This window comes from Nanorana parkeri, unplaced genomic scaffold (assembly GCF_000935625.1).
Source record: "Nanorana parkeri isolate BGI_ZX_2015 unplaced genomic scaffold, ASM93562v1 scaffold1378, whole genome shotgun sequence".
Taxonomy (NCBI): Eukaryota; Metazoa; Chordata; class Amphibia; order Anura; family Dicroglossidae; genus Nanorana; species Nanorana parkeri.
The window spans coordinates 27,785-50,200 of record NW_017307646.1 but is presented as its reverse complement, the minus strand read 5'-3'; the positions used below and the strand labels follow the sequence as shown (position 1 = coordinate 50,200).

Below are 22,416 nucleotides of genomic sequence, written 5' to 3'. Positions count from 1 at the left end.
TTATGCCATTATAAAGGGGTCCAGCTCTTCCGTGTTTTAACTTCTATTATGCAGAATGCAAAAGAACAACCAAAAGGCGGAAGGATAGGCAGAAACAGAGCCAGACCTACGAAACGGAGCCACAGAAGAAGCCGGAGCTGACACACTCTATAGCTAAAAACTAAGTTTTGGGTAGATAGAGACTTTAAAATGTGTATAGACATGTCATTTAGCTAGGTACCTTTCTCATAAATCTGTTTTCGGTCTTCTTCAGACAAAGCATTGACCTTTTGATTTAGTTTTTCACATTCAAGCTCTGCTTGTTTCTTGCAGTATTCTTCATCGGGACTCATGGTCAATACCATTCTGTGCAGGTTGTTCTGGAAAACAGGAGAGCTACTGATGATACCAAAGATGGATAATAAGTGAGGTCATAGGATAACTGTAGAGTACTTAGCACACCTATATGATCCAGAATGTGGCTTTATTACTTAACATTTACACCACCTGACCACATGCCGGACTAGAACTGTGCCCTGCATTGTCAAAATCATACATTTGAAGCAAGTTCCCCGCACATCGCAACAGTCACCTTTATGGGGTTTGAGTGATCACACCTCCAAATACAAAAATGCATTAGTTTCAATATAATTAAAAACTGACCCTGCTTAAGACTTCAGTGTATTAACATCACAGATAGATCTTCCCAACTTACTCCACACCAACCCAACAACCACATGCTGCAAGATGATTGGGGCTGACCGGGTCAGACTTCACCTGAAACATCACTTCGGGTAAAAAATGTTTGCAGCAGAACCATACAAATAAAACGGAGATGGAGCAATAAGCTTCCTGCTTATCAGCAGTATCAAAAAGGGGGTAGTCCACTGATTCTATGTGGTAGGGCCCAAAGCAATGGTAAAACAAAGCCACAAGGAATTAGTATCCAGTTTTAACTAAACAGAACTACAAATCAGAATTGGTAACACTAATACATGTTACTCTGTGCTTTTCAGTTACTAAACTTTATATTAAAAAGTATGTCTTCCCTCCTCTCTTGTTGAGATTTGCCACTGAAAGTATATCACTTCCATCACTTGCCTGGTGTCCTCAGATGACAGAAGAGTGCCACAATGATGCTGTGCCATACTGCAACACACATTTGTGTACTGTGGTGGCATTTATTTAGCAAATGGCATGTAATGTGGTAAAATGACTGAGCAACACACATTAACACTTTAAAGGAGAACTATGGGGTCAGTGTTTTTCCCCATAGTTCTCCTTAGGGTAACGGGAGGACACAAACTAGCGTCCTCCCATTACCTTAAGCTCAGTAGCTCGCGGTATACTTAGATGCCGCAGCCGGAGCGGATCTCGACTTAGATGACGGGATCCGCCCAGCTGCGTGAGTGACAGCTGGCTCTGCCTATCTAAAGGCAGAGCCAGCTGTACCCGCCCCCTCCCGTTCCGCCAGTCAGCGCTGGCAGATCGGAGCGGGGAGAGGGGAATCCAGCCCCTCCCCCTGTCACGGCAGAGAGCCGTGACAGGATCGAGAGGAGAGCGAACCCGGTATGTGTTCGCACCCCTCCTGATCTACTGAGCCGACCTGTGACAGTCTCATTGTCACAGGTCGGCTAGAACTATGAGGTGAGTGAAAAGCACTGACCTCATAGTTCTCCTTTAACATACAGTATGTTAAGGCGCAGATTGCATCACACCAAAACAAAAGTAAAAAGGTGTGAAGGAACCTTCAAGATACTCTTCTTACTCTCAGTATAATAGTTTTTCTGTGTCCTGCAGACAAAACTATAAAAATTGTTTACCCTCCGCCAAAATACAATTACTAATCCTATGATTAGTGTGTCGTATTGCTGCTCCCAGCAAGAATAGAAATACCTGAAAATACTGTTTGACTTTTTCCTGAAGGAAAGCAGGGTTATCCTGAACACACTGTCTAAATCGATGTATTTTTTCTCCTAGTTTCAGCAAATCAACGGGATCGACATCGTGATTCCAGCTGGATGCTATGTACTTATTGAAACAGAAAAACACAAAGGATTAGCAGCATACAAACAACTTCAGCTCTTGCACCTGTTTACCTCGCATTGACTAGAGCAATTTTTACATTTTGGCTATGGGCCTCCTGATTAGGCAATGGATTTGTCATTAAAAGAGAACACCGAGTGGCCAGATTATTATGACCACCCCATCAGTACTTCGTTGCGTTGGGCCATGAGATTACTTCGTTGGGCCGCCTCGTGACTCCACGAGATGTTGAAAGGTGATGTGAGGAATCAGACACTGCACTGTTTCCCTTCTGTTGTCTTGTACCAGTCTTGCCACTCTCCGTTCTGCCCTAACATTGACTAGTCGCTGACGGCCACAATTCGCACTTTCAGACCCATATTTTCGGCTGACAGTCCAGTCTTTAAACACTTTAACAACAGCTGCTCTTGAACATTTAACAAATTCTGCTGTTTTGCTGATACTCGCTCCATGACTCCGAGCACCAACAATCATCCCACATTCATAGGCTGTTAAATCGCGTTGTTTACCCATATCTTCAGAAAAAAATCACTTCTACTGCCGTGGTAAACAACCTGCTTCCCTATTTATAATGGTCTGGCCCTCTAGCAACTTCAGCGCGAAATTATAGCTAATTTGCCTACAAACGTCAGGTGGGCATAATAATCTGGCCACTCAGTGTATAGCTCGTGGTATACTGATACCGCCGCAGCCGGGACAGATCCCGACATTACTGTTGAGATCCACCCAGCTGCATGATTGACAGCTGGCTCTGCCTATCTAGAGGCAGAGCCAGCTGTACCAGCCCCCTCCCCGTCTGTTCATCCACTCAGCACTGGAGGATCAGAAAGGGGAGGGGGGGGGGGGGTGATGGGGGGGGGGAATTCCTGCGGGGAATGGGGACTGACAGTCACTGCTCTCTGCAGGGAGATGATCGAGAAGTGAGCGAGCGACGGTATGTGTTCACTCACTTTCCAATCTTTTGAGCCGACGTGTGACAGTTTAATTGTCACATGTTGGCTCGAACTATGAGGCTGAGTGATTTTCACTCACCTCATAGTACTCCTTTTGACTATCACAGTAAAATTTACTTGGATAGTCAATTAAATTATTTTTTTAAAACACAATTGGCAAAATGTTTCATTTAAAATACAGGTAAAACAAGCTATATGCTGGGTAAAGCTTTCATAAATCAGCCCATACGTTATCAGTAAAAAGTAAAGTGAAATAAAAGCTTTTTTTATACAACACAAAAAAAGTGAAAGAATGCAAACAGCAGGGTAAGGGGGCATTAATGGCCATACTAGACACACTCTTTGGCCTTAATTAATACACACAGGGCATGTCCAGACTGTGACTGATGGGGAGAAGATCAGGAACCGAGTGATCAGCAATGTGATCGCTCAGTTCTCGATCAACAGAGCCAAAGTGTGACAGCTTCAGTGTCACTCCTCAGCTCTGATTATAGGGATGAGTGTATTTCACTCTCCCCATAATTCTCCTTTAAAGAACTGGAATAAACTATGTACTGCAAAACATGAAAATGTTTGCTGAAAATCACTTGGCCCCAAACCAGAAGGTAAGGCACATCTTTTCCTGGCACATGGACTCAGAGTCATTTTAAATGTGCCTTTCCTTCTGATTTTTAGCATTTAAAATAACAGAATGATATCACATATATTCTCTGTACACAAACACAGCTACTCTTATCAATTGTCCAGAACCCCCCAAAAAAATGGAAGGATGCACTTGAGAGGTCCAACAATACAAATGGACAGAAACTTACAGAGGCCAGAGACAGCCCAAAGCTCGTAGACTGGTGCTTCATCTGGATTTCCAGTTTGTGCAGAAGAGCTTCAATTCTTGCAGGCTCAAACCCCTTCCTAAAAAACAAAGAATGTTCTAAAGGAGCCAGTCCACCAGAGCAGACCACCGAGAGTCCGCCAATGTCCTTTTCATTATGCTAAAAAGAAATCTAGATGAAGTAGTGAATACTACTTAAAATATTTTGAAGACTCCTAGAATTAACTCTGTGAATTAACTTCAATGTCTACATACGCATGCATAAGACTGACAGGAGCTCCATAAAAGGAACAGTCATTAAAAAAAACCCAAAAACTATTAAACATGCACAGTATTTTTCTACTAGTATTTGATTAGGGACTGCCAGGTATTACAGTATAACCCCCTTGAAAGGCTGAGGGTAAGTAGGTGGAGAATGGGGACACAGCAGGCCATGGGGGTGCGGTGTGACACCCCAAAATTGGGAGGCCTAGTGCAACACAGATGGGGAGAATATAGCAGCTACTGGGGAGTATTTCTAGCACTATTTCTGAACCCGGTGTAACACTGCTGGCAGCAAGAGAAATACTCCATGCCAGGAGGAGTAGAAGCTCCACCAGGAAGGAAAAAAAAAAAGAAGACATTTTTCTACCTTCTTTCTTGAAATGGGAATCTTAAAATGTATTACTTCCTAGAAGACCAAGCTAGCTAAAAACTGAGGTTGCATCATACTCTTCTACCAAGTGTCCATTCTCCTGGGGGCAGGGCTAATACCCCTGTGTTCTGCTGTGTCCCCCATTAACCTTCTGAGAAATTATGACAATTTTAAAATACTTTGCCAGTTTAGGTCCCCATTTCCCTAAAAAATAAAAACCCCCACAGATCATGTACTACAAAGTTTCCTTGCCCCTAGTGGTGAAGTGTAGTACTACAGTCCAAAGCTAAAAGATTACAACAAACACCTCCCCATTAGGGACAATTTTTTTGGTATTCTGTGGTCACACTTCAGTCCAGCAAATACTTAACAGTAATGTTTGGTAGGGACTTATTAGAGGAATTATTTTACCATGGTATGGCATAAAATTATCCCAAATAACATCTTTGCAATATACTTTACAAAAGAAAACTTGCACTTACTGCACAACCTCGACAATGGTTTTAGTGATGATTTCTTTCACAGTGTTTACATCCTCCTCAGCTATCCCTTGCAATCCGATGCTGAAATAAGTATCTCTCGTACAATTGGTGAATCTGAAATCAGTAAAGGAAGATGACATTACATCGGTACAAACACTAATCTAATTACACCAATAAATATTAAATGACTGATGTGCTTACCCAGAGTCTGGAGAGAAATCTGTCCCAAGCTTGGCTTCTAGTAAAGCTTTATAGAAAGGGGAATTTGGTCCATCAACCAGCAAAGAAGACAGAAGGCTCAAAGTAAAAACTTCAAACGGGTCCGTGATTCTAGTGCATACAATAAAAGCACATTTTTAAGTTCAACTAAACCATCATAGGCAACAATTTATATAGCAGTATCACATACATGGCATACAATTCACGGCTCAAAAATCTAAAGCAAATGAAAAAAATAAAAAATAAAATAATAATGTAGTTAATTGCAGATAACTCAATAACCTAATATGACAAAAAAACTATTCATTGTTTTACATGCACAATTAAAGCTAAACTGCAGGCCCCACCCCTTCTAACTAATTTGCTGGCATTAAAATAAAAAGCAACCCAAGTGCCTTTTCTGCTCACCTAAATCGGCAGTCACATGACACTCCAGTTCTGAGTCGGAGAGGGGATTCATTTTTGGCAGGAGATGAGCCAGGAACTTGCATTACTGATAATGCATATCCTAATCCATTCTGACCAAGGTTTAGACCCTTCATGACCATGAGTCATTGAACCCCGGATGTCCACACAGGAGTTTGCTCTTCACAGTTTAGTAACACTTGCACAGCCTATGTTTGGACAGTGAAAGGAGAAGCAGCAGACTGATGACCTCATCTCTCTGCTTTTCCATGTAAGCACATGATCATTGCAGTAAAAACGATAGGCTCCAAGTGTTGCTTCTTCCTCCCCCAGTCTGCACTCTGCTGTACACTGGACTACAAGGCTTAATTCAGGTACTTATACTGTGCAATAAAAGTGAATGTAATGATAATTAATAAACAGAGAACTGCATGAATCTGCCTTTTCACCTGTCTGGAGTTCAACTTTCAAAGTAGTAAGCAATTTCTCATAATGAATTCAACAGTTTTAACCTATTTTCCAGTAAGGATTTGGATACTTACTCCGATGTCAGAAAGCTAATGCTGACCATCGTCTGTTTATTTGGATCCGGTGCGAAGGTGTCTACACCACAGGTGATGTGATCTTCTCTCTGTGAAGGACAGATTATTTTAACATTCTGTATTTAATCAAACAATACATTTAGGTGGCACCAATAGCACAGGTGGTACTCCCTCATTACTGTACGTGGTTTGCGGCTCATAGCAACATTATACTGAATACGATCATTACATAAAAACAGTGATCAGAAAGAATGTTTTTGTGATGGCTTTTGCAAGGCAGATACCAACCGATGCATCCCAGTGCTTCTGTGGAAGAACTTCAGTGTCTGGGTCTATGCGTCCAAACTTGACCAAGGCATCTTCATGGATTTGTTTTAAATGCTGCTCCAAGGGGAAGTCACCATAAGTAAAGAATCTGGAAGATGAGAACATATCTGTCACTAAGTCTCTCTTACAGAAATTAAGTATGCTTTAATGAGGAACACAAGGAGTTTTTAAAAATGAACCCCAACTCTGCCCCTAGACCAAAACAAGCTCTTAACCCCCTACAGTGTGAGGGTAGCCCCACTGCAAGGATTCATTTGAGGAGAAAAAAAAAAACCTGAAGTTCTTTAACAATTCTGGTAAAAGCAAGCAATAATGAATACACGGATATACCTGTTACAGGCCCTATTCAGTCAGCCTTATTACCATTTAGCCAAGTCCATAGGGAATGTATGGGCCATTTATGTACATGAGGTTTCTGAAAGCAGACAATCCACCAGAACCAAGCAATTCAGGAACATTAAAGCAAAACTCTGAACACACCACTAAAACAAGAAGTTGTAAAAAAAAAAAAAAAAAGAAGAAGTTTAAAAAGTTCATGGTTTCACCTGCCAAAGGATTTGTAATTTCGTATAGTAAGCCTTTACACTTCCACACTGCAACATGGGTGACATGTCTTACTGATTAACATTTTTCCTGCTTCAGCAAGCTGGCTAATTATACATATAGTTATTACTTTATTTATTTATATTAGTGATGCACTGATACCGTGTTTTCGGTATAGAGTAACAATATATTTTTCAGTATTTGCCGATTCCGAAAGCTAGGCGTCATGTAATGACACGCTTCCCGATCCAGGAAGCAGTCTCCATGCTCCGTCATCACCAGGTGACGAGGAAGCATGGAGGCAGCTTTCTGGCCAATCAGCAAGCAAGGGGGGCGGGTAATGACTCGCAGCCTGGCTTCCTGATACCGGATGTTCCGGTATCGGGTGCATTTGTGCGAGTACTACTCAGTATCGGCACCAATACTGGTATCAGCACAGCACAACACACACACACACACTGTAGAAGAGCAGGACAAAATTACAAATGTTTGGGCAGCAGAAACAGTGAATACATATGTATGCAAACTGTGTATTTAGCCATTTGCCTAGAGTCCCACTTTAACTGCCGGACAGTTACATAGTATTTGGGGTTGAATAAAGACATATGTCCATCAAGTCCAACCCATATAGGTCCACGCATCATCTCATTCTTAGGGATACTGTATCCCCTCATTAAACCTCATCTGCCATAGTATTGCCCACTCCCCCATTTTATCCAGGTCCTCCTGTAATGTTATATTGTCACGATCCGTTTCTAATACCCTCCCTATTTTTCTTATCGTCTGCAAACACAGAAACATGGCTATTCACTCCCTCCCCGATATCATTAATAAATAGGTTGAACAATGGGTTGACAGTTGCATAATTCGCTAAAGTCTGTGCAAATCAGCATTTAAGTAAACTAAACGTGAGATTTTAGTCCATCACAGGAGTGAGCTTGGAGTGGTGATTACTTTACAACACACACAGGGACCATGGGGAACAAAAGTAGCCCCCCTCCAGAAGGAAGGACAGTGTCAGCACCCATTGAGAGATGATTTACGGCTGCGTGATACACAAATAAGATACATTTTTTTAAATAGTTGGGGTACTAGGGACTTAACTCCTCAGTTTAGTGTCACTTTAAAGAAATGTTTTCACATTGTTTCACAAAGAGTTGCAGCATTTCCAGAATTAGAATGGTGTCACGTTATGCAGTAATTATAGATGAAAGCAGCTCATTTTCCAAACATTTACAGTTTGTCTCTAAAAATAAAATAGTCTAAAATTCATAACTATAAAATGCTGTGCGCAAATCCCACAAGTAAAAACCCCGTCATTCTAATCTGCGTGTACAAAAGCTGCAATCCTACCAAACACTTGTGTTTGTTGTTCCCGGTACCATCAGTTAACCCCCTTCCTGACATTTATTTCCTTTAGTGATGAACCTAACTTTTCTTCTGGGCCTCAGCTGCTTTCTGTTTCTTCTCTACATGTAAAAATACACAAGCAGGGGTATAAAAATAGTCCTTTTATTTCTTACAGCACTACACAGGCAGAATGGATAACCAGTCAAAATAAACACAAACACAGAGGGGAGGAAGTGCAAGAGACATAAATAAAGCTGCCAAAATAGTAACAGCTGGATCTGGCAGGGACATGAAATAATGTTAAGGATTGTTATCTGGGACGAGAACTGCCACAGTTTATAAGCTGCTGGACAGATCATCGTTATTTACTTTGTAAGCTTCATCCTTACTTATAGGTCTGTATACTGAGAGAATAGAGTATATAGCAAATTGAAAAAACGATGCCTACAAAAACAATCTGCTAGAAAATAAAAGATGGACGTAGCTGTGGATCAGCTGGGTGCTGTGTAAAGCTGGTCATACACCCATAGAGATTATCTGCAGATTTTCTATGGTCAGATGGAAAAAGTGCTCTCAAAATACCTGAACAATCTGATTGGATGCAGACATTGTTCAGGTATTTGGACAGCCAGCGGGGCCGACTAGCAAGATACTGAAGCTTGGCCCAGGTGGAGATTACTCCATCCACACAGTTCAGGCTGGGTTCACACCTAGGCGTATCGAATATGCTCGTAATTCGCGGTAAAAACCATGCAACAAACGCGCGTTTCCAAGGGCTACAATGGAAACGCGTGACAAAAACACCCCAAAGAAGCTACTGTACTTCTTTGGGCTTAGGGCGTTTTGTAGCGCGTTCATACGGCTTGTAATACGCCCAGGTGTGAACCATACCCATAGAAAATAATGGGATTTTGGTGTTTGAGCGTTTTGCAGAGCGTAGGAACGCGCTACAAAACGACCAGGTGTGAACCGGTGTAGATGGAGGAATCTGTTGCACTTTTTCCCCATCTGAACATAGAAACTCTGCAGATAATCTATAGGTGTATGGCCAGCTTAAGGCTCTATTGTTTAAACTATTACTCTGTGGTCTGTCCATGCAAAGTTTTTAAAGAAAAAAAGCCATTTTAGACAACACAACCCCCCAACAAATCCTGACACCCCTCTCACCGCCGATAATTGGCGAGATCTGACGCCCTCATCCACCTGCGTTTGTTTACATCCCGCACTGCCAAGTGTTCTCTCTCCTGGCAGTGCCTGTGCAGAAAAGCCCTACAGGAATAGTATATAGGGCTTGTCTACCAGCTGGGAGACAAAGGTAGATGCAGGTGTACCCAAGTGGGGGGTAGAGGAGGGAATTAGTGCATTTTAACAGGAATGGCTGGACAACATGAAGCAGAATCCTCTTGAAGTCAGAAACCATTTAGCAAAATTAGAGGTCAGCTACCATTTTTATTTTGTGTCTCTGTAGGGGATATGTATGAAGTGTCAGACTCCAGGGGTTTATCTAGCAAACTTTGCCATCGCCATTAGATGATCAGTGTACAATCAATTTCATTGACGATCTTATGTCCGTAGGCAGCAGCAGATATAAATTTGATGAAACATATTTTCCTTGGACATATTAAAAAGTAAATGGTCATAGGGAAGGAAGAGGGTATAGTTTGAGCATGGGGGAAATCTTGCAGCTGGCAGCAAGAGATAAACTAACAATGGTGCACTAAGACATCTGTCCTCTGGTACTGTACCTGGCATTGCTTGGGTGATAGTGAGTTGCGTGGAAGTGTTTGAGCTGCTCCCATGTGAGATCTGGAATGTCTAGCGGTTCTCCTCCAGACACAACCGAGTATGTGTGGTCAGGAAGAAGTTTGCTCTGTAGGTGCTGTGCATACACTCTTTCATTATCTGTCTAAAGGAAAGTATATGAGAAAAAAATATATATATATATATATATACACTACAGGTTACAATTAAGAGGGATCACAAGGTGCTCATGTGAAAAATAGACTTATGGAGGAAAGATGCAGGTCAAAAACACAACTATAGCAACAGATCCCCCTGTATCTGCTATGTGCACAGTAGTGTAGACCGGTAAGCAGGGAAGAAAATATAAAAAAAAACAATTGTATCAGCACTGGCATCTACACATTGTGGGATCTTCTTAAAACTAATGTAAGGACACAAATGCTGTCATTGGACACTGGCCACTGATAAGGTTAAGCATTTATTGTCGGGAATGATTTGGTTATTTGGATACTTAACTGCTAAGGTAAGTAAGAGTACTGTTAGGGTACCTTTTTGGACTCCAAAACTTTACTATCAACTAATTTGTGGCCTCAAAAACCATACACTGAGAAATATCACAGGGCTTCAGTCACCGTAAACCAATGTAATGCTTGTAATAATGACACTTCCATAAAAAAAATAAAAATAATGAATGTGTATATATAGTTCTGAACATAAGCCACATACTTTCCCCTACATCTATATGCTGCAGTGCTAGTCGACAATGTTACAGATGTTTTGGTAAGACTTCCTTCAAGATAAAGCTCGAAAGACCAGAGTCAATAGAGCAAGCCTGGCTAGGAAGACAGCATATGATAGAAATCCAGTGAGGACAGAAATACGAGAACTGACAATGTTGGCTGGTTTTTAACAGACAACTTCACCTTTAGATTGCCAAGTAAAGATCTCCATCATGGAGCTGAAGGTCAGTATTTAATCATGCTGGGTACACTGATAGGGTAGGGTAGGGGCAGAGGCGTATCTACCGCAAGGCATTTGCCTTGGGTGGAATTTTCCAGAGGGTGGCAAAAAACGCTGCCACCAAACCAGTGCGGCAATCTCCGAATTACCCGAATCCACTTACGAGCTCAGCCTCCTCTCCCCAACGCTGGCAGAAGGGATACAGCGCACGCCTGTTACTATTTAAACAGGCGCTTGCTGTATCCAGCTTCTAACAGGATAAGCAAAATGTGCAGTGGGCTTCCCTGCTATGCTAATAGCACAGCCTGTCAGAAGCTGGATACAACGTGTACTGTATCCAGCGACTGACAGTAGAGCTGCAGCTAACGATTATTTTCAAAATCGATTAGTTAGCCGATTATTAAGTTCGATTAATCGGTTAATCGGATAAGCAATAAAATACATTTTAAAAATGGCTCCAGTGATGGGACTACTAGTTTGTATTGAGATTGTAGTCCATCAAGCTTGGAGCGGTGGAAGTAAAAAAGGAAAAAAAGTGTGGTGTGCAATATAGTGAAATTAAAAGTGTAAAATTATACAGCAATGAATGCAGAATGGCACCGGCTATAGAGGACTACAAATCCCAGCAATAGTACAATATACAGCGCAATGCAGAATATCACCAGCTATAGAGTAGCACAACAAATCCTTATAGCTGGTGGTATTCTGCATTGCGCTGTATAATGTACTATTGCTGGGTTTTGTATTCCTCTATAGTTAGTGGTATTCGGCATTGCACCACTATATAATGTACTATTGCTGGGATTTGATGTACTCTATAGCTGGTGGTATTCCGCATTGCGCTGTATAATGTATTATTCCTTGATTTGTAGTCCTCTAAAAAGCGCACTGCAGAATACCACCAGCTATATAGGAGTACAACAAATCCCAGCAATACATTATACATGCAGTGTATAATGTATTGCTGGGATTTGTATTCCCATGTATAATATACAGCACAATGTACCATCAGCTATAGAGGAATACAAATCCCAGCAATACATTATAGAGCACCATGTGTGGAAAAGTGCAGGCTTACCTTAGCAGTCTTCCAGCAACTTGTTTCTGAGATCGGGCCTTTTTATCGGCGGCTGTCATCCCCCCACACCTGCTCCTCCTTACTACATCTCCCCGCGTCCCTGTGCCGATCGTGGATGTGGGTGGGCGGTGAGTGTGCGGCGGGGAGGAGGTGCGGCGTGAAGAGCGTGTGTGGAGCCGCGAACAGGGCCAACTGATCGGAAGCCGATTAATCGATTATTGAAAAAGTTGACAACTTTTTCAATAATCGATTATAATCGATTATGTCGATTAGTTGTTGCAGCCCTAACTGACAGGTTCCGCATAATATCTTAAACAGGAAGGGCTGGGACAAATTTAGATTAGGATGGGTGCCCGAGTTTAGTCTTGCCTAGGGCAGCACAAAACCAAAATACACCACTGGGTAGGGAGGCTATAAAGGACAGCTTCACTAAAAAGTTGTTCTTTAAAAGGTTCATGTTTAAGGGTTCTCTCCTTGATCCTACCATCACTACCAAGTATGTCACCTGGTTAAAACAAGCTTGGAGATTGGGAGCTCTACTTTTCAGAATGTCTACTTATTCCTAAGTGGTGAAAGGTCAGGATGACAGCCTTAGAACCAGCATCTTCCAAAAAAAGTCAGCTCCCATATTTCTGTCCCCGCAGGTTCACTTTGAAGTTACACTTCTGATACAGATATTACAGAAAGTAAGAAGTCCACTTACAAATGCCCCCTTCATCTCATTAAAGACAATGCCTTTGAAAACTAAGGGAGAACTAGGATTGGTGGGGTTTTCATGTTCTAATCTCCATCCTTCTTGCCTACAATAAAATCGAAAAGAAAATTCATTGAACAATGATCGTCTTTTACTTTTATAGATGAATTGTACACATCACTTGGTAATACTATGCAAACATATATTACCAAAAGTCCAGTTCTCTAAGGTAAGGGAAGAACACGGCATCTAAATAGACAGACAGAAGATTCTGGAAGTCCTTGGGGTTTTGGGAAGAAAACGGGTACATGGTGTAATCACTTGCTGAAATAAAAAAATTAACAGACTGATTAAGATTTACACACGGTGCTGCCCTGACCTCTGCTTGATCTATATTTATTCCAATAAGGTATTTTTGTCTCACTTGCTGCAAAACACTACCACCAACTTAAATGGTCTCCACACTGCCAGGGGGTGCAGGGCTCTCTCTCCCCAATCAAGGTCATCCTCCAATTTGTCTGTTTACAAGGGGGCTGTGGAAGTGTGGACAAAGGCCTGCCTTACACTTATGCAGTGCATGTTACATGCATCACCAGGGCTTGAAACATTTTAGGATGTCTCACCAGTCTGTCAAAAATGTCACCAGTCAGCATGACCGGACTAAAGCCTTGCAATTTATGTTAACATTTTTAAAGGGACACATTCCCCAAAATGATTGCTCTCACGCTGACGTTCGCAGTGATATGTTACATGTGCGGCACAAATGTCGTTTTCACACATAGGCGCACCCGACACATGTTTGCATGTGTATGTGGGGGGCGGGGGACTTTAAAAAAATGAGTCTTTTTAATTTAATGTTTTTATTACTTTTTTTTTTGCACTTAATTTTATTGCTATCACATGGGGGGCTAAGAAGACCCCTATGTGATAGCCAATTTACATGACAGGTCTTCTTTATGGAGACATCAGGAGTCTCCAAGACCCCTAATGTCACCTAGGGACCCCCCAGAGAAGCTGATTAAGTAGATATCTGCTTCACCAGCCTCTGAAACTGGAGAGTGACAGCAGAATGCGGAAGTGATGTAATATACATCGCTTTCTGCATTCGGGGACTGGAGAGATTAGGGGGAGATTGTGTACCGATCTCCCTTTGATCTCCTGTCAAAGAGCAGCCGGCTGCACCGGGCACAGCGGATCTCGGGTACGGCAGTACAGCTGCTGATAATACAAGCTATCGGGCATCTCTAGAGACGCCCGACCGCTTGAGTGTAAAGCTCCCGGCCGGCCGGAAGCTACCCGTCTGGCTCCAGCATCCTCTGGTCACAGGCGGATTTTTCAAGCCCTGTGCATTACTATTAAACCCTATATAAAACATCTTTTGATGAGAGATGCAGCAAGCAGGATTTTTTTTTTAAAGCACAACATCTAAAACGCACAGGTGTGAACGAGGCCTTATCTATGTAACTGTGGAAGCTTCCAAGGAAGACGGACGGTTAAAATTTAAAGAGATAAGTCATTGTATCGCCTTTTCACATTATCATTTAAAACGGACTGTATGACTTGCTCCCTAATTACCTGTGAAGGCATTCATAAACGTGGACAAGGACCGATTGAGCATCTTGAAGAATGGGTCACGGCATGGATATTTCTGAGAGCCACACAAAACAGTGTGTTCCAAGATGTGCGGGACACCGGTGCTGTCCATAGGTGTTGTCCGGAACTGCACACTGAATAAATGACACAAACTTGTGTTGGTTCCGGGAAGGGTTTAAAAGTTAATAGACATAAATAGCATACATTTTTAAAGATTTGTTTTTGTCTTGGAAACATCAGACACATTATTTCCATACAGTAGTATTCTTTACCTGAGGTAATGACCAACTACAAAAAGGACCATGTTCCAGAATGTCAACCTACAGGCCTCTGCAATAAAGTGTGCATGAGGAAAAACACTAGGGGGGGGAATTTAACAAAACTGGAGCAGACAAAATCTGGAGCAGTTGCCAATGGTATCCAATCAGCTTCTCTCTTCTGTTTGTTCAGTTAAGCTTTGAAAATGAAAGGTGGATGCCGATTGGTTGCCATGCACAGCTACTCCAGATTTTGTCTGCCCAAGTTTTGATAAATTCCCCGCTAGGTATAAAAGGCAATCCCCAACTGATGTGGATGAAAACGCAAGTAAGGCGCTGTGTAAATTGATGTCACTTATAAACTGCCTGAAATAAACAATTGGTAGTTAAATCCATTTATTTGAAGGAGTATGAATAGATGAAGTTACATGCTAGAGATAACAGAATCAGATTCTCCATCCAGCGAGTATGTGAAAGCAGTACAAGAATTTGGCTCAGCAACGTACCTGAATAAGTTGTTGGAGTCATCCCTGGCGAGGTGTAAATATTTCGCTCCTGTGCTTTCATGTTTGAGCTTTACTGCGGTTAAGAAGAATTCAGGAATAGGAGTGACCTGCAACCACGACAAACTCTTACTAAAAGGTTTACATAACAAGAGACCTAATTAATGGGATTAATATCTATAGCCATAACCACAGCAGTGCAAACACACAATAAGGCTCTCCCATACCACCTCTAACTAATTGCTGGGTTACACGTACATACTTCTGGCCTTCTGTAGTTGTTTTTGACTAGTTTAACTGGCTATTTTTTTTAGTATAAAAAGTATATTTTCACATTCTAGATAGAGTATGAAAAGGTTATACGCACTGTCATTTTTTTATTGCCTTTCTTACCCAATTTGGGAATTTTTGTTTTCACTTTCTGCCCTATAGACACAATAGGAAGAAGTGAGGGAAATCACGTTTTAGATGTCACCTGTTGGACAATTTCTACTCTATTAATGTGCTGCTGACAACTTTTGTATTTCCTATCTCTTTCCGTTTCAGTGACAGTAGTCATCATGACAAAGTTTTTAAAAAAAACCTACCTAAAGGTCATGTGACACTGCTGAATCTTCTCTTCATCTCCGTCGTCTAACGATGGGAAGGGGCGGGGGGGAGTCCTAAAGAAATTAACGATTAATCGAGGAATTAATCGTTAATTTCCGCAGCCCTAAATAAGACCCTTTGATCCAAACTGTGTACAAAACCTAATTAGGTGTATACATATCTGCAGCTAGAACCACAGCAACATACAATAAAATAAGTGATGCACTGATACTGATATCGGTGCCAATACTGAGCATTTGCTCCAAAACTGAAAGGAGTAGATATATGCAAAAGGTTTTTTTTTTTAAAACAAAAAAACCCTTTGACAGCAGTTTAAATTTACCCCGTCTTCGCCGCACACTCCCGACTGAGAATCCGAAACTGCTCGGGCGGCCGCAAAGCATCTTGGGGCGGGCGCATGCGCAGTTCGGATTTTCGGCCGGGAGACGAGCAGAGATGCAAGGTAAGTCTATGGACTCGTGCACCCGCATACAGACACCGCTGGATCGGAAGTGCCTGCAAGCAGAGAGGAGTCAGCGCTGGATCGGAGAGAGCCGCCGCACCGCTGGAGGGACAGATGAAAACATCAGGAAAGATGATCGGATTAAGAGACATCATTTAAAGGAGAACTGAAAAACACTGACCCCATAGTTCTCCTTTAAGGTAAGTGCTGACATTAACATTGGGGGGAGGGAAAACATTTTTTGCCTTTAATGTTACATCAGTAACCTGAATTCTAACTGGTTGCCGGGGGATACTAATATCACTGCCCTAAGAAGGTCATACACAATACATACTTGATATAACCATGCTGTTTCATGTCAATGCCATGGCAATACCTCGTTCACTGTGAATCCATGAATAACTTGTCCAGGTTTATAATTCAGTGCTCTCTCACTTGCAGAACTTGCTTGCCACCTCCATGAATTCTTAAATAAAGATCTTCAAAAAAAAAAAAAAACACAAGTCTGAGTCAGTATCTCTCTATAGACCTCTACAAGTATAAATACATACATAAAATTCAAAATGGCCGCCGACCTTGGTGACATTTGGAAACCATATTATATTTGTCAGTTATGATTTTGAGTTATCATATGTTTAACATACTTCAATAGTGATAGAAATGCACATTTATGCAATTTTCTGCAATGTTAAAAGTGATTGGGAGGCATGTATTGATTTTGGCATTGGACCTGTTTTTACCACCATGGTAGATGTCGCCATGGACATATGTGCAAAGTTTTGAATTATTCTGATAAATGGTTTCACAGATGAAGTGGTTTGCAAAATATTGCACAATCCAATATGGCTGCCAAACCATCTGTAGAGCATAGGGCTCTACCATTGTGCCAAGTTTCACGAGTTTTTGTCTAACAGAGGACTTATTACAGGCATTTGAAGAAAGTGGTGGAGTAATAATAATAAATAATATTCCACTTGCATGGAATATTCAATCAGAATAAACACCAACAGTTTACATATACTAATATGCCATACCAGGAACTTGGTGAAAACAAATAATAGAAAAGCAACAAGCTTGTTTGTTCTCTGCAGTCTGTGCATTCAGGCCCATTCACAACACATCCAGATCATCTCCAGACCAGACCAGATCGTTTCCAGACTCAACATGCATCCTAATGTTTCGCCTATGCTTTTTCTGGCCTCTGTTCACACCAACGCAGTCCGTCCCAGAGCAGACCAGAAAAATATTGCATGTCTCATTTTGTTTGGTCTGGCATTGCGGGTAGGTTCACAACATTTTCTGGACCAGATCTGTTCCGGAAAATGGTGTGAACCTGCCCTTAGTCCTATGTACAGCTCCTCCCAGGTTTTTTAGGACAACAGTGAGAGAGTACTTCCTGGGGCCTGTGCTATGCCAATCGCTTTCGCTAGAGTTTTGGTATTACCTGTTAAACTTCTAAGGCTGGTTAGAATGTGACAAGTGACTTTGAGAAATGCCATGTCAGGAATCTGCACAAAACACCGACACTTTTCCAATTTCACTTAAAATTAGCATTTTTTTTTTGTTCACTTTTGGAGACTAAACCCCTTATATTAAGCTCATGCCTGAGGGGAAATGCCTAAAACACTTCACTAAGTGGATGGATGAGATTTACAGAGCAAAGCATTCATTTGAGGCACTTCCACACCTGCATCAAGTAGGATCAATAAGACAGCTACAATGCAACAAAGGCAGAGGTCACAGCCCCTTCCAGTGACCACATTCCTTCAGTCTATAAAGGTCGCCAGTTCAGGAGTCAAATGTTTTCTGCTTATATTGGAGTCAGGCAACTGGGATCATAGAATGGCACAACATCGTATCATCTCAGAGAGCTGGGACAAACCCAGTGCCGGTGTTCTAACAAAGTTTGTTACTACGTTGGAATGTGTGACTGGTCACATATTTTAACATAATCCACCCCAGTTTTACAGCGGTGGAACGTGTGACCGCCCATTAGGTCAAGCATTCCAACGCTTTGTCAGCTGTTCCAGCGCAGATTGGCATCACAGATCGCATGTGCAGAGAACCGATCTGCATTACCCCATCTGCCCTGGAACAGCTGATCGGTCCTCAAATGTCACTTCTATCCGACTCTGTGAGTGTGATCTCACATTCCATCACACTCACAAAGTCGGATAGAAGTGACATTTGAGGACCGATCAGCTTCTGGAGGGCTTCACCTAATGGGCGGTCACACATTACACCGCTGTAAAACTGGGCGGGATTACGTTAAAATGTGTGACCACTCACACATTCTAACATAGTCACAAACTTCAAAGTTCAAATTGGTTACAGTTATTATATGACTGTCTCTAGGAACAAAAAGTGATCAAAGGAAAGTTTTAGAGAAAGGTGGGAGGGAGGAAGAGCGGGAAAGGAGGGTGGATTGGGTATTAGGTCCATCGGTGTGATGACATTACTGGTTGTGTTGAAGATCAGGTCAGTAGGGCTGCTGTCCGCTGCCGACTAGAGGCACCCCCTACATTTAATGGGCAGTCTCTTATAGAAGTCTAAGGGTGTCCCCGCCTAGTTCCGGGTGTTGATATAATACCCAAGGTTCCCATATCTTTAAGAACTTGGCATGGGTATCTTTCAGAATACTGGATAATCTTTCGTTGGTCATAATATTGTCTAATCTCGAGGTAAACTCGCGGTATGGCAGGATTTGTTTTTTCCAGTTGCTTGATAGGGTTAATGTGGCTGCCAAGAAGATCTGGTGTGCTAAGAATCTTTGGGAGGCAGTTAGACCAGGTATGGTGGTGTGTAACAGCACCTGAGTGGGATCCTTGGGAATGCGAGTATTAAACAGGCTGGAGAGTAAGTGATCAATTCTAGTCCAAAATCGTGAGGCAAACGGACATGTCCACCAAGTGTGGAGCATGTCACCAGGGAGGGTGCACCCGCGGAAGCAGACGAGGTTGGGTATATTTTGGCCACGTGGGTGGGGACCAGGTACCAGCGGAACATAACCTTATATGCCACTTCCATATTGGTGACATTATGGGAGCATCGAGAGATTTTTCCCCATACCCTGCCTGAGTCCTCCTCAGTCCAATTAAGATCAGTAGACCACTCAGATAAGAGTCGAGCAACCTGGGATCATAGCACAACATTCTATCATCTCACCCCACAGGGGGAGTCCCAGTGCCAACTTCAATCATTCCTTAGTGGCAATGGCATTAAAAGTCATTCTGACAGATGACAGGTTCTCTTTATATTACTTAATGACCTTGTCTGGCTCATTCTGTCCAAGGGATGCTTTGAGGGGGACAGACATGAGTTTGTCAACCATGATTCCCCCAATCTGGAGTGAATACACATTTCAGCAGGCACCGTCACTTACAGACCGGCCCTTTAAACTGCCACATGTAAATTACCGTTACAGTATGTACTATCACAGCACGTGCAGCCACATTAACAGAACTAGCAGCTCACAAAGGTCACCCCGGTGATAAAGTGTAATAGTAAAACAATATGAACCGGTTATCTTACCTAGCCAGTAACAGCCCGGCTCTGCACTGTCTTATCATCTCTGGGCTGTACACCCAGCCCGGCCCGGCTTCACTCTGCAGAACGAGCTCCCACCCCCCACTATGCCGGATAACCACTGGCCGGAGCCAGAGCTACGTGCGCGCTGATTGGCTGAGGGGAGTGGCCTTCCGTACTTGGCACAGAACGTGTGAAGAGCGCTGTGTTCATTTGTCAGCTACTTCTTTACGTCACGTGTCCTAGTCCCTTACTGGTTACGTACGATTTTCTGTAACCTAACTTTTTATTTGTATTTCATGCTGCTGTTTCAGCAGGCGCTCTGTGCGGCTATGAAAGATGCGGCGGCCAATCACGTGTTTTCTATCTGGCAATTTTCACTACAGAGGAAGAAAGACGGCCGCTGAATGGCTGTTAGTAATTGTTATTTATATGGAAGGTTGTCAGTTTGGTTTCTACTACTTTTTCTCTTTTTTTTTTAAAGTATATAGTAGGGTGCGTGAACAAGTGCAAAAACGTGTGACTTTGCTCGCTTTCACAAAATACTCAAATAACACGTCACAATTGTTAAAAGGGAACTTTTGGGAGAGTAAAATGTACTCGTCTCAATACTTACAGCCGACGTGTGACTGCAGATGTCACACGCTGGCTCTATAGATCACAAACTGCTGATCACTCAATTATTCCCTGCAGAGTGGCCAGTTGGCCACTGTCAGTCACGGCCTCCCCGCTCTGTTGCTCCAGTGCTCATTGGAGGGACCGACAGGAGAAGGGGGGCGGGCACAGCTGGCTCAAGAGAGGTAGAGCCAGCTGTCAATCATGCAGTGGGGTGGATCCTCGACAATATTGCCAGGATCTTTCCCGGCTGCAGCATATAGCGGCCAGAAGTCCACTAGATGCTGACTTTGGGTCATAGGATAACATTAGTATTCTCCTTAGGGGTCCTCCTGTGACCCCTAAGAGGACTAAAGCCAAACAACAGTTTTGGCTTTAGTTCTCTTTTAACCCCTTCATGACTGAGGCCTTTTTTTCATTTTTTGCACCCATGTTATATTCCACATTTTAGGCCTGAAAATGACTTAAAACCCCCAAACATTATATATTTTCTGAATGCCAAGACCCTATAGAATAAAATGGTGGTAGTTGCAAATTTTCATGTTGCGCAATATTAGCGCAACTCCTTATTAAACCCCAACATTTAGTGAAAATTTTAATTTAATGCCCCAAAACACAACAAAATACCAATTTTTTAAATGAAATATAAAAGATGAGGTTACAGCGAGTAAAACGATACCCAACATGCCCAGGTTACAAATTGCGTGCGTCCGTGAAACGGCGAAAAACTGCAGTACCCCAAAAAGTCAATAGAAGACGCTTTAAAAGCCCCCACAGGTCATCAATTTAGAGATACCCCAAAATACTGGCCCTAGAATTATTGCTCTCACTCTGGCGTGCGCGGCGATACCAAACATGTGTAGCGCGTTTGTCGTTTTCATATGTAGGCGCACCGAACGCGTGTTTACGTGGCGACGTACGGGGGCGGGGGACTTTTAATTTTTTTTCATTATTATTAGATTTTTTTTATTTTCATTTAAAAAACTTTTTTTTTTACTTTACTTTGACTGCTATCGCATAGGGGGGCTTACAAACTGTGATAGCAGATGGTGGTGACAGGTACTCCTTAAGGTGATGCTGGGGGCCCAAAAGATTGGAGGCAGTTAAACAGCCCCAATGCTGGCGATGTACACTGTACGTCGTCAGTCACAAAGGGGTTAATGGCACCTCAAATGCAGCATGTAAGATACGTCTTTTTGAGCACGCATAGACACATGACAAATGCGCAAAAACGCTCAGTAAAAAAAAACACTCAAACCTCACAACTCACACAGCTGCATGTAGCGCAGCTAATTGTAATGAATGGATTGACCTATGCAGCATGCAAAAAACATTCTAACAAGTGTGAATTGGTCCTTCAACCCCTGTCAGCTTATTATTTTGCTGTGTGAGTACCATTTGGGATATTCACCAAATATTCACTGCAGGAGATGATGGTTATAAATGGCAGTGACTGATTCACCACCAGTGAATGTTTGGTAAAAATCACATTTGCTGCCTTATTAATATATGTCTCCATTGTGTCTTGGGGATTCTCCAGAAGGTCTAGCAGTTGCTGTGCGGGGGGAGCAGACAAAATCTGGAGCAGCTGTGCATGGCAACCAATCAGCTTCTCTGTTTCATTTTCAAATCCTAACTGAACAAACTGAAGAGAGAAGCTGACTGGTTAGTATGGGCACATGCTCCAGATTCTGTCTGCTCCAGTTTTGATCAATTCCCTCCATAGAGTATTACATATCCAAAGACTACTCCGGTTCTTCTTTTTGTTCAATGCGTTGTGTACACATGCAGGATGGTCTGACATATAATACGTTCGCTGTATCGGCATTCGGCATTGGATAGCTATAGGTGATAAGAATCTATATGTCGATCACACTGCACATACATGGTTTTAATCTCTTTATCTACCAATAAAGAAGCTATGGGGGTTATTCACTAATGAGCCGAAGGATTAAGCCAAAACTCCGGCTCCGAACCGAAGGGCTGCTATACGGGCTATTCATAATAGCCAGTACGGCAGCCCAAGAGCCCAGCCAAGCTGAACACATATGCTTCGGCTCGGCCATGCCATTAAGGGCAAGGGCCTCT

General features: G+C 42.4%; 1 protein-coding gene across 1 annotated transcript in view; it reads right to left on the bottom strand.

Annotated features, from left to right (window-relative positions):
* The window catches only part of PITRM1 (pitrilysin metallopeptidase 1), a 33,490-nt gene extending 13,580 nt beyond the window's left edge, over positions 1-19,910 (bottom strand). Inside the window, exons 1-14 of the mRNA XM_018569675.1 lie at positions 19,720-19,910; positions 16,565-16,667; positions 15,141-15,247; positions 14,360-14,511; positions 12,994-13,108; positions 12,794-12,890; positions 10,055-10,215; positions 6,378-6,504; positions 6,090-6,178; positions 5,125-5,253; positions 4,924-5,037; positions 3,791-3,887; positions 1,876-2,010; positions 221-359 (exon numbers count right to left, since the gene is read on the bottom strand). Coding sequence (XP_018425177.1) covers positions 221-359; positions 1,876-2,010; positions 3,791-3,887; positions 4,924-5,037; positions 5,125-5,253; positions 6,090-6,178; positions 6,378-6,504; positions 10,055-10,215; positions 12,794-12,890; positions 12,994-13,108; positions 14,360-14,511; positions 15,141-15,247; positions 16,565-16,667; positions 19,720-19,757 — 1,603 coding nt within the window. The 5' untranslated portion in view covers positions 19,758-19,910. The remainder of the gene's footprint in view (positions 1-220; positions 360-1,875; positions 2,011-3,790; positions 3,888-4,923; positions 5,038-5,124; positions 5,254-6,089; positions 6,179-6,377; positions 6,505-10,054; positions 10,216-12,793; positions 12,891-12,993; positions 13,109-14,359; positions 14,512-15,140; positions 15,248-16,564; positions 16,668-19,719) is intronic.
* Positions 19,911-22,416: the final 2,506 nt, after the last annotated feature.